This window comes from Ovis canadensis, chromosome X (assembly GCF_042477335.2).
Source record: "Ovis canadensis isolate MfBH-ARS-UI-01 breed Bighorn chromosome X, ARS-UI_OviCan_v2, whole genome shotgun sequence".
NCBI lineage: Eukaryota > Metazoa > Chordata > Mammalia > Artiodactyla > Bovidae > Ovis > Ovis canadensis.
In genome coordinates, this window is record NC_091727.1 from 12951834 (window position 1) to 12965160 (window position 13327).

General features: G+C 43.4%; 1 protein-coding gene across 6 annotated transcripts in view; it reads right to left on the reverse strand.

The window, feature by feature from the left end:
- GPM6B (glycoprotein M6B) overlaps positions 1 to 13327 on the reverse strand; it is a 158187-nt gene that overhangs the window by 25028 nt on the left and 119832 nt on the right. For 2 of the 6 annotated variants that reach the window (XM_070289793.1, XM_070289792.1), the window contains exon 2: positions 11495 to 11614. The exons of the other annotated variants lie outside the window; for them this stretch is intronic. In XM_070289793.1, coding sequence (XP_070145894.1) covers positions 11495 to 11614 — 120 coding nt within the window. The remainder of the gene's footprint in view (positions 1 to 11494; positions 11615 to 13327) is intronic. 6 annotated transcript variants of the gene reach the window in all.

Consider the following 13327-nt stretch of genomic DNA (forward strand, 5'->3'; position numbering starts at 1 on the left):
AAAGATATATGCACCTCGGTTCACTGCAACATTACTTATAATAGCCAAGACATGGAAACAACCTATGCCCACTGATGGATAAATGAATAAAGATGATATAAGAACTACCATACATGCGTGCATGCTAAGTCACATCAGTCATGTCCAACTCTTTGTGACCCGATGAACTGTAGCTTGCCAGGCTCCTCTGTCCGTGGGATTCTCCAGGAAAGGATACTGGAGTGGCTTGCCATTTCCTCTGGTTCAATCCTGAACCCACATCTCTTATGTCTCCTGCCTTGGCAGGCAGGTTTTTTACTACGAGCATCACCTGGGAAGCTCAAGAACTACCATATGATCCAGCAATCCCACGCCTGAGCATATATCCTGAGACAACTGTAATTTGAAAAGACACATGCAACCCAATGTTCATTGCAGCACTATTTACCAAGACAGGGAAGCAACTTCAGTGTCCGTCAACAGACGAATGGATAAAGAAGATGTCATTGTTCAGTTGCTAAGTCATGTCCGACTGTTTGCAGCCCTATAGACTGCAGTACACCAGGCTTCCCTGTCCTTCACTATTTTGCAGAGTTGGGCAAATTCATGTCCACTTAGTGGTATATATATACAATGGAATACTACTCAGCCATTACAAAGAATGAAATAATGCCATCTATAGCAACGTGGATGGACCTAGAGATTATCATACTGAGTTAAGTCAGAGAAGGACAAACATTATGTATCACTTATAAGCAGAACCTAATTTTTAAAAATGATATAAACGAACTTATTTACAATACAGAAAAAGACTCACAGATTTCAAAAACAAACTTATGATTACCAAAGGGGAAATACGTGGGGAAAGGATAAAATAGGAGCTTAGGGTTAACATATACACACTACTATATATAAAATGGATAACTAATAATGACCTACTGCACAGCATAGGGAACTATACTCAATATTCTGTAATAACCTATATGGGAAAAAAATTGAAAAAGAATATATGTGTAACTGAATCACTCTGCTGTACACCAGAAACTAACACATTATAAACCAACTATACTTCAATAAATTTTTTACAAAGATGATATGATATATATCTTATGTGTACGTCTCACATACACACACAATGAAATACTACTCAGCTATAAAAAAGAACAAATTCTTGCCATTTGCAACAACATGGATGGACCTTGAGGGCATTATGCTACATAGGGTAAGTCAGGTGGAGAAAGACAAATAGCATATAATTTCACTCATATGTAGAATCTAAAAAACAAAAAACAATTCATAGATACAGAGAACAGATTAGTAGTTACCAGAGAGGAAGGGGGTTGGGGGTTGGGTGAAATGGGTGAAGGGGGGTCAACTGTTAGTCTGGTGATGGACAGTAACTAGATTTTGTGGTGGTGACCACTCTGCAGTGTACACAGATGTTGTATACAGATGCTGAATTACAATACTGTACCTGAAACATGATACACACACACACAGAGACTTGGCTATCTGGCACAAATTTTCTTAAAAATGATGTAAATGAGCTTGTCAACTTCAAAGATAATAAGCGACAGTATCTGTTGCCAATCAATTTTGGAAAACTTGCACCTGTGAAAGGCCCAGCTTCCCAGTACTTAGAAAACTTCTTAATGAAATCAGTGGTGATGTTAATGAAATGTGACTCTTGGGATATGGTATAATAAAATGTGTCAATACTTGGAAGATTTGTACCAGCGAGAGAACCGGTATTTTCCAAGTGACCAATGCAGGATGTTACAAAATCATTCTCCAATACAGACCGATCAGACTGCAAGGGAGAGCAATAGATTTTAATGGAACGGAGTATAGAAAGTTCACTAATACAGTTTCAGATTCCACATTATCAATAATCTATAAGAAATCACCACTTGCTGGATATTGGTGTATTATCAAGGAAGAGTTCCACAAAAACATGAAAAGGCCATTAAAACATTCCTCCCTTCCCCAACCACCTATCTGTGAGAGACCAAGCTTTCTTCATATACTTCAGCAGAAACTAGATGCTCCAAGATGTGAGTGAAGGCAGAGGCAGATGTGAAGATAACAGCTATTGAATATTAAGCCAGGTATTACAGAGATCTGAGAAAATGTAAACCAGTGCTGCTCTTCTCACTCAAGCTTTGCCTTGTTTGGGAAGAGTTATCTTTCTTAAACATTATTTTTGTTACCAGGTAATGGGTTTACTAGTAACATTTTAAATAAATAAGTTCATTATTTTTTAAAAGATAGAATATAATCTATTTCTGAGGTCAAATACTAATAAAAACAGTATAAAAGAAATTATACAACTTTTAACTTCTATGATGAAAACATTACTTAAGTAATATCTTAGTTATAATTTCTAATACAAAAATACCTAGAGATATAACCCACATGAGCAAAAGCTTTTGGGGTCTTCAATTATTTTTAAGAGGAAAAAAGGGACTTTACACCCCAAAGTCTGTAAACCACTGGCATATACCATTAAGAAGGTATCATGAAGCCCGTGGACATGGGAGCTTCCTGCTAAAGACTTAAGAAAACACCTAAATGATAGGTTGCTTCCCAGTTCTCTTAAGACCTTCTTAGAGTCATTAATGTACAAGCCCAACTGTATAATGCCAAGAACACTGAAACTATTTTTAATGATATAAAGAGAATTGGTTTTTTTGGGATATCCTTCTAAAACCTGGTCCTAAAACCTGTGAAGTCAAAAATTTTCATTTTTGTGGCATGTTGTGCAATATCTCACAATTGATGAGCCTCTCACATTTGCAATATGGCTTGGAGTAGGAGATAAGCAATCATAGAAAAGGAAAGCTATGTTCACATGGTGAGAGCAAATAAAGTTAAGACACAGATCTTGTTAGTCCCATCCTTCACCCTCTTTGGGGACTGGCTTTGGTTTTCTTAAAGACCATGCGTGTGCTCTAAGCCTAGTTAAGTGGGGAACAAAGAACCAGGGAAATCTAGGCAAGTTGGGGATACGTGTGTGCTTGCTCAGTTGTGTCAGACTCTTTGGAAAGCTAGCTCTAAATCTAAATGACAGAGGTTTTAAGAGCACGGAGATCTGTAGGGTGTTCAGGAAATTTGAGGCGCCCCTGCAATACTAAGCTTTAGCACCACTCAACCTCCTTGATCATCTAGGTTTCAGGGTCTATGTGTTGCTGGATTGCACTGAGTTCAGTGATTGTCTACTGAATTGCTGCTATATGCAAGGCACTGTGCTGGGAGCTGCAGGGATTTGGTTTGCCCTCCTGGTCTTGACGCTTTGGAGTGGGGTGAGGGACACGAACACAGCAGAAATATTCAAGTAGAATGAAGAGCGAGGTGACTCAGGGACATGGGGAAGGAGGTAGAGGCATCTCCTTGGCTTAGTGTGGGGAGCTTAGGAAGGGGCATGTGGGTGGCAGTGGTGTAGACAGGCCTTTAAGAATAGAAGGATCCTGTGGTTAGGACAGATTGACAGGCATGAGTGAAGAACAGGACTGATGTGGTTAGGTGCCAGTAGGGAAAGTTGAGGGCGTGTGTGGTGGAGTTTGTCAAGGGCATTGGGACAGTGTCAGGAGACAAGCTGGAGAGGCAGGCAAGGCCCTCCTGTGGGGAGGTCTCTGAGCCAGCCTGCAGCCTTGGGTGCTTCATTTTGCAGGCAGTAAGGAGAGAGGGAAGGTTTGAGAACAGGCGAGTGACATGATCTGAGGTGTGCTTTTAAGAGATTAATCTGGTGCTAGTGTGTAGGCTGAATTGCAGTGGGTGCGAACTAAACTCTTCCACTGTGGGTGGTAGCAGAATGGGTCTTTTTGAGTTTTATTCAAAGGGCGCAGGGTGTATTCAATGAAGGCAGGAAGGGTAAAATTCAGACAAAGCTTGGAGCTGTGAAGCAGTCAAAGTCACACAGCATTTTACAGGCATGGCTCGGTGAGAAAACACAAGAGAATATATGTGAACGAATTTTCTTAGGGGCCACTCCAGAAAATATCAACTCACCCAGAGACAGAGGTTGTGTGGAAAGAAAGGGCTTACAAAGGGACTCAGGGGATTGGCAGACATGTCACCATCTTGCTCGTTTCATGGGCACATATGTATGTCAAAGTTGATCCAACAGGTCACTTTACATGTATGTAGGTTGTGCATATCAACTGTAACTCAAAAAAAGTTTTTAAAAATGACCTTTCTCTTCCTTTTCAAGTTATGCTTCTTAAGTTCAATTTTTACAAAAGATGCTAGTAATGGTAAAAGGTTATAAGTCCCTTTTGGAAACTAAGGATTGACAGCAAAAGTCAGGAGCCTTAACAACCACATCAACCTGGGTTGGGTGGGCTGGTGCGGGGGGAGGGAGATATCCTACAGCTACAGAACCTATGGGCTAGTTGGTGACAGGGAAGTGTAGGGGCTTCTGTCATTAAGAAGAGAAGCCAGTGCTTTAAGGGGACACGTGATACATTTCCATTTTGAAACGTTTATATGGCTTGCAGCAGGTAGCCTTCTAAGACACCCCCAATGGTCCTCACCTCCTGATATTCATACCCTCCCCCACAGTATGGGCTAAACCTACTGACTAGCTTCCCTGATTAGGTTTCAAAAAACTGACTTCCATCTTCCTAGCACTCTCTGTCACTCTTGCTGGCACACTCTCTCTGGTGAAGTCAGCCGCCACATCATGAGGGAGATATGGGAAAGCCCACATGGCAAAGAATCAAGGGAGGTCTCAGGCCAAGAGCTAGTGAGTAGCTGAGGCCCTCAGTTCCACAGCCTTTGAGGAACTGAATCCCAACAACAACCACAAAAAGTGATCTAGGAAGTGGATTCTTCTGTGGTTGAGCCTTCAGATGAGACTGCAGCCCTGGCCAAAGCTTTCAGTCACAGCCTTGTTAGAGACCCAGAGACAGCTAAGCAGAGTCCAGACTCCTGACCTACAGAAACTGAGATGATATATGTTACTGTTTCTGACTATTGAGTGTAAGATTAATCTGTCATGCAACAGTAGATAACTAATACACAGCTTCAGCTCTGGTATATGCCTGCAGCTCTACAATAGAATCTTTAAAGCATTTTTTTTTAAATGCAATGACACAAACATGCAATGACAATCTTAAAACATCAAGAGAAGTTTGCTTCAAATTCACTCTCTGCTAGAGGTGTGGTGATTTACTTTGGGCATCTTGATAGAAAACATGTATACAAGTTGCCTTTCAATTTCAGGTTTATGTTGCCCTTCAGAAAGGTATTTTGACCTGAAACAATACTTTACCAGAGATGTTATCATGAGGAACTATTTTTTCCATTAAGATTTTGATCCTCCACATATACAGTAGTGGTGGTCAGACTTCAGTGTGGCTCTGAATTGCCTGGGGAGCTTATTAAAACAAATCAAATTCCTGGGACCCACCCCAAAGGGGGAATCTGGCAATCTGAACATTTAACCAGCATCCTTGGTGATTCTTTTACTTAACACAGAAAATAATACTCGCTAAAGTACAACAAATGGAGTAATAGATGAAAACAGCCCATGGTATCTATTTAACAGGACTCGGTTTATTGTGGGAACACTCAGAAAAGGGCTTGTAAGAGGCCAAAGGGGCTGAGCTTCCAAAAAGAGCCAAGGGACCCTCTGAAGAAAGACTGAGCTTTAGCCTAAAGCCTGTGAACAACCAGTACCCCAGGGAACAAGGATTCTGGAGCCTGGAGAGAAGAAGGTGAGGGATCTTGGGTGGAGATTTTAGGAAACTGAGTGACTAGCAAAATGTTTAGGTCTTGCCTACCATAAGTGACTGGATTTATAACGAGTGCTAAGAATACAATCACTCTAAGTCAGGGGGTGGCTTTTTTTTTTTTTTTTAATGAAAAGGGCCAGATAGTAACTTTCTTTGGCTTTGCAGAGCATATGGCTGAAACCACTCAATTTTGCAGTTTTTGTAGGAAAGCAGCCACAGACAATCTGTAAATGAATGATCATAGCTGGTTCTAATAAAACTTTATTCACAAAAACTCAGTTGCGATTTTTGTGTGGTGAAACACAGTTGTGATCATCAGCCTGGTCTAAGCCACGTTCTCATAGGTCTCCATAATCTCCATCTATCACCACTGGGAAAGAGCACAGGACCATGAACAGGGTTGTCTTAAGACCACAGAAAAGACCTATTTTGCTTCTACTGGCCTGACATTTCGCCACTAGAGTTACTCCTTGGGGTGAAAGCACTGACTCTGGAAGTTCCTAAAGAAAACACAAGCTGCTCTTCAGAGAAAGTCTCATCCTACCTAGATGACTCAGACCTCCAGAGCTTTCTGCTTCCCGGTGCACAAGCCATTTTACAAAAGCTTTTGATAGATCTAGAAACACACCGGTATGGGTATATTTGTGAGTGAACAGAGACCCCCGAAAGGACACAGCTTGGGGAGGTAGGAAGACTAACCTCTAAAAGCAGACTTGAGCTGCTTCCCAATGTCTCCAGTTAGCTCTCTGGGGCGGGGGTAGGGGGGTGGTGGGCCAAAGAGTTCAAGATGAAATTAATTTTAATTAACTCAAACTGAAAACATACAACATAGGAGTACTATAAAGGTAATGAAGATCAGATATCACTGTTTCTAAGCGACTACAAATTGCTGCTTTGAATAATCCAAGTCAGTTTCTCTAAAACCAGATGCTGTACCTGACAGAAAGCCCCAGATAGACACTCAGTTCTGACTGATCTGCTTTTCATCTCTGCTTTCTTTGTCTGCTCTGAGCTGAGGAATAGCACAAGACCGAAAGGCAAAGCGAGTTCTGTATGTCACAGACACAGTGGCAGCCACTGCTACATAATTGAGTACTAAGCATATATCAACAGTATAGCTGATAAAAAGTTGAACATTTGTAAATGAAAAACTCTACGTATATGACTGACATAATAGCCTTTGGTAAATAAGTTATAAAATAGTTACCTGCCCTATACTGGCACATTTTGGGGTGAAAACTTCAGGTAATTTGAAAATGGAATAAATAATCCACAGCAGAAAACAAAACGCAAAGGACTCTTCAAAAACTCAGAAACATTATGGCATGAACTTGGGCTAGAACATGCTTGTACTATGTCCATTGTTCACCTCCATGTAACCTGAAACACCCTCAATCAGTGGCAGCCATCAGACACACACACTGGGTGCTTCCCCTGGCCATAGCTGTGTAAACTGAGAGTGCTTCTCCAGCCAGACTCCGGGAAACAGCTGCCCTGCCCGAAAACTCACACGACACTGTCAGACCCCGGGCTGTAGTCCACACGTGACCAGCAACAGACACCAAAGATGCACGCAGAGAGATTACAGGTTCCCCACCTTGAAATACAGTTGAAGTGTTTTCAGAAGAGGCCTCAAACATAGTTGCCTTACCACTATAGGTTAGGACAGTGCGACAAGACAGTTTAACACCAAATCCAATAGCATTTCCTGGGACTCTCATATCTCAGGTGTTACTCTATAGAATGGATCCACGGCAGAGAAGTCCCAAGCTAGGGGGCCAGAGGGAGAAAGGCTGGGGATCTCAAGGGGCAGATAGGAGGAGCTCAGCAATGTGACCTGATGCACAGTACTGTGCAAGCAGGAATCTTGGTATTTGGCTGAGTGTTGAGCAGGAAGCCCCTGTGTTCGGATTTCCACGGCTGCCCGGGAATCCTGGCCATGGAAATCCCAACACGGGGGCTTCCTGCTCAACACTCTCAACACTCGGCCAAACACGAACATTCCTCATGCTCTCCCACACCTTTAGTTCTAGTCCGTATGTGAGAGGGTGATCTCTTTGGACTTCTGGAATTATCTAAAACATCTGAGTCCAAGCATCAGAGCCATCAGGATTTGTGAGCTGGCCAGAAGGGGCTTCCCTGCTGGCTCAGTAGTAAAGAACCAGCCTACCAATGCAGGAGACGCAGGTTCGATCCCTGGGTCTGGAAGATCCCCTGGAGAAGGATGTGGCAACCCACTCTAGTATTCTTGCCTGGGAAATCCCATGGACAGAGAAGCCTGGAGGGCTACAGTTCACAGGGTCGCAAAAGACTTGGACATGCCTTAGTGACTCATCCACAAGAACAACAGGAGGGGAACTGGCGACTGCTGAACGGAATGGTCTTTGTACTCCTTACCTGGTAGACTGAATGCAGAACTACACAGATTTACCAGCGTCTGAATAGTCATTCTTGATCTTTTAGCTTACAGCTGCATTAGGTGGCAGCATCTTACATGTCACTGGATTATATTCAAGAAGATGATGAGGGGCATTTGAGAACTTCTCCCAACTCCTATCAACTGCTTTCTCTTCGCTTTCTCCAGAAGGAGACAAGCCAGACCCATTTTCACTGCCCCATCCCCCACTCTCATTCACCACGATTTTAAACAAAGAAATAAGAGGAGGCACATTTTCAGACAAGTGGCTAAGAGAATCCAAGGTCACCGGCCTTTCAAACTAACCAGGACTTGGTGCATTAACAACTGGCAATTCTTATACCTACCTCCCCATAAAGAGGGACAGAAAGGACAATGGAAAACACAGCAATTTCTCAAACTTTTGAGAGTAAATCCACCTCAATTCCTTCTTCTGTCTTCTCCCTTCTTGCTTTTGGACCTTGCTCTCAATTAGTGCTTCTAGAACTGCATTATGCCCAGGAATTATCTGGAAAGTTCTGAAAATGCAGACTCGGATTCAGCAGGCCTCAGGGGGGCCTGAGACTCTGCACTTGTAACAAGCTTCCAGGGGATGCCGATCCTGCTGGCCCATGGACCGTATGTGGAAGAGAGGATCTAAGTTCTCTCTGATGACACTGACTGAAGCCCTTGTGACAACCTGCAGTAGCCTGAACCATGCCCTACACAGTAAGCACAATATTCCATCGAACACGACTGAAGCCCAAAGGGCTCCTTATTTCCCAAGTGCCACCGCTTCAGGCCTAGGTCCCCAAGGCAGTGTCACCCGAGGTGGCCCTTGTGGCCACCCGCCCCTTGATTTCCTGGAGGCCCAAAGAAGATGTGGATGCCACCTGGTCAAAGAAGTTAAACAATTCAAAAAGAAGAAAGCAGTACAGATGGTGAAGGATTCACTATCCAAGTGCTAAAAATGAAACTCCACAGAGAAGTTTCACCCAAAAAGGAAGATGGGAAACGACTGAGGCAAAGGAAACTGGAAGCACCTTGACGTCCCTCACGGGGAGTAAGCAGTTCGGGGGGAGGAGGTCTCTGCCACACTGCCTGCATTTTCCTTTGGCAAAAATCTCCCCGTTGGCGTGGACCAAAACCTCTTCCCACTGTCTGTCCCCCACTGGAAAGAAACTGAGAACTCTGCAAAGGGGGAAAATAAAAGACACAAGAGCCATATGGAATCGTCTATTTTTTCCCTCACACCATCTGGTTTGGGATCTAAGCACAGAATGGCAACTGCGCTGATTGAGGAGACAGCAAAATCTCTGGGCCACTGGGAAGGCGACACCGTGGCTAGGGTCAGTCCCTCCCTCTGGGGATTTTCTTTCTTTCCCTCTGACAAGAACCCGCTTGATCCTGGAATTCTCACCTGAAACATCACCCGCAATGTGATTAACTATTAGAGTTCTACAGCTTCTCATCATAGCACTCCAGAATTCCCAAACCTCTGAAAACTAAGGTTGGTTTCTTTTTGGGGGTGGGGTGGGAGTGGAGTTCCTCTGGCAGCAAAACCCATCCTGCTCTGAATTCCCTTGATATCCAGAACTGACCTTGAATGGCCCAGACGCTGTTCACAGATGTCATCGACCTGAGTCCAGCACTCCAGAAAGATCCATGTGTTGGACTTAAGGGGCGCACCCGGACCTTGCTGGGGACACGGCAAGGGCATATGGTATGTGCGCCACATCACTTTTCAAAAGCCCCAACTCTTCTGAATTCTTAACTAAATTAAGAATTTAGCCCCAACCGTTACAGATAACGTGGAGACCTTCTTGTCATGTTAACAAGTACTGCCCATGGTGTAACCATCACCACGATCTAATTTGAAAACACCTGCATCACTCCATAAAGGATCCTTGTACCCTCAGCAGTCACTCCCCAAAGCTGTCTCCCCCAGCCTCTGGCAAACACTCAGCTATTTTCTGTCTCTCCGGATTTGCCATTTCTGGACGTTTCATGTCAGTGGAACCCTGCAGTATTTGCTCTCATGTGTCATCTTTGACTCAGCATCCTGTTTCTGAGACCCATCTGTGTTGCAGTGTGTAGTATGCGTCCCTCATTCCCTCTCATCGCCGCACAGTATTCCACTGTATGGATACATCATGCCTAATGGCAGTTTTTTTAAGTCAACCTTCTAGAACCTTCCATCCTTCAAAGGCTCCAAGAGAACAAATGTCTGGTGGCATTTCTTGCTCACCTCTTCAAGCTGGCACTACACAGGCACACAGAGCTGGCACCTAGTGGCCAGAGATGGAGTGAAGGAATATGTCACTCAAGGTATAGAACTAAATCCAAAGACAGATTTCATGCTAATTAACCTGAAGCCACAATTCAGGTTTTAAAGGAAAAAAGTTTTAATTATTAAGTGAATGACAGGTGCTATGACTTTGTAACTCAGTATAGGTCTTACACTCTACCTCCAGATCGCTCTTTCTAGACTTTTCGGTTCTATGCTGTCATTTCTGATTTATTCTTACAGAAGTAAGAAGATATTTCAGATGAACGATGCTATGGGTTCACACAGAATTCCAGCAATAACTTGAAGCCTGGTGTGTTTCTCTGACCCACCATCTCTTTGTATTCCCATTTTAAGTAACAAACCACTGAATCTAGCTCTGTGTGGACTTCAGGGATGTGGAAGGTGGGTGTGCATATCACTCAGGTTTCTCCCCTTCCAGGTCCCCAGACGGGCTGATGCACAGTTCACTCAGACCCAGCACTTAGATGTTTTGAGAGGCCGGTGTTCCTCTGAGCAAGGAGACTAGAGATCGGACCCCATGGACCTACCTGATGGGGTCAAGTACCCAAGTATATGATCCTCATTTCATGGGCTCTGAGTTTTCCTTCTCAAAGGTAATAGACTGATGTTAATAAATCAGAGGGCTGAAGAGCCATGTGGCCAGAGAGATGTTTGGGGCCACTGACAGCACTCTCAGAGCCCAGGCTCCTTAAATGTCCCAGCTCAGTTCTTGGTCCCATGATGGGCACGTGTGACTGCCCCCCTCCCCGACTGGTGGTTCAAATATTAGACATTTCGTGCTTAACCCCAAGGCACATCTCATTGCACCTTGCTCCCTTTGAGAAGAAGAGGTGAGGGGAAAAAATAGGGAGGAGGGAGAAGAAAGAGGGGAAAGATGGGGTGGAATGGAGAGGAAGAGAGAAAAAGAAAGATGATGAAAACAATGTTTAAAGGGCCACTTCCACCCCAGCCCCTGTGAACAAATGAATGCATCAAGCAAAACAAAAAACAGCACCAAACCAAAAGAGCTATCATAAATCATATTAAAGATAACAGTTGAGTTGCTATGCGAATGCACCCCGAGGCTGTATTTACCTGGACTGCTCAAGGGGTTAGCCCTGTCCCCCAGGGTTGGCACGGGACGGTACTGGTGGTTCTTTGAGCCTGGGTACATCCAGTGGTACCTGCCAATTTCCATTTCAGCTCTGCTGTTCACTGCCAATTTCAGGTGGCAAAGAGTCAGTGTCTCTATCTCCAGCAAAGATTCTACATCAGCATTTTAATGTATTCTTTTACCATATAATTAAAGGAAACGACGAATACACAAAAAACGCTATTGAACTGCAACATTGCAGTACATCTTATCAACTCAGCATGATACGCTGAGAACATTAGCATATTCTCCTCCATTTTTGAATTTGACAAAAAAATCACCAATATTCTCTTTCTCTATTTTCTCCATCTCCTCCCAATCCTCCTCACCCCTTCGAATGCTCGTGTTAGGCAGACACTGTTGATAAGGAAAAGCTGGCTTCTCACCATTGTATTTTTTCTTTCTGTTCAGTTCACTTTCAGACCCACAGAGCACAATCATCATTGTTGCTACATAAGTGAAGGTGAACCCAGGCTTGCTCTAATGCTAGCTAGTTCCAGCCAATAACCCCATGGTCTGCTGAATCTTAGGTGACACTCCTGTTCTCCCAATGACATCAGCAGTATTCTCTGTCATCTCATCTCATCTAAGCTCAGGACATCAGAGTCTAGAATTTTCCACATTCAGTCTTGTTCCAATGATCTCCCAGTGTCTTGACAGAGAAAGGGCTGCGGGCACTGGGCTTGAAGCAGGGCTTCCTCACACAAGGCGACAAGTGGCCTCCTGGGGACTCAAGTAGGTCCCAACTGGTAATCTGACTATATCTCGTACTTCTTAGGCAACCAGACAGAAAACTATCTACCAACTTGCCTGACACAGAATCAGATGCTGGTAACTGTTAGCTGAATTACAACCCTGAAATCCCAAGAGACTATAAGGTCACTGTGCCTGGTTTCTAGCCGAGAATCCTATCAAACCTAATGATGGGTTACAGCATCCGGGGTGCCACAAATATTTAAGGATTAAACAAATGGTGCTGACATTGATGTGGGGGAATTATTCCATCAGAAGAGCACATTACAATGCCCCATTAGGCATCTTAGACCACTGAGGATGAGGACTAGGCAAACCATCACATGGTAAGGTAAAAGAGCGAATGCCCTGAGCAGATTCACTGAACACCTCCTCAGCCATTATGAAACCTGACTCTGCTCTCCACAGTCTCTGAAAACTCTTGTGGTATTTCCACTTGGGAAGTGGAGACCTAAGTTTCTAAGTGGTGTTTTAGGGCAAATCTCTTTGGTTTCATGATAAAGTAATGTTTTTTAGAGACATTAAAAAGAGTTAAAGGCTTTTAAAGACATTTGAGAGGGGGGAAAAGGATGTGAGGACAAGATCAGAACTGCACAATGAAAGTATTTTTATTGCTGCTGGTTCTGTTGTTAAATGGAGATGTATGCTACAATGTGCTGGGCGCCCACAAAGCATGTTACACCTGTTCCCTCAGGAATTTTTTTTAATGCAAAGTGTTAAAGGTTTTTTTTTTTTTTTAACTATGTGTAACACAGGCAAAACTATTTAAGTCAATACATTTTTAAGGAATGTCACATGTTCTGATTCTGCCAATCACTTTAGTCTTTCCAAAGTTTGTCGTAAGTTTCAAGACAGTCCTTTCAAAAAGAATTCTTGCTCAGTCCATGGTTGTTATCCCAGTCAGTCCACAATTTCTTTAGTTGGGCTTCTTTGATCTCCAATAGAATATTGGACACACTTCAAAGTTTCCCACCTGGAATCACGGGGATCTGATTTCCTCAAGCAATTTATTTTAGGACCCT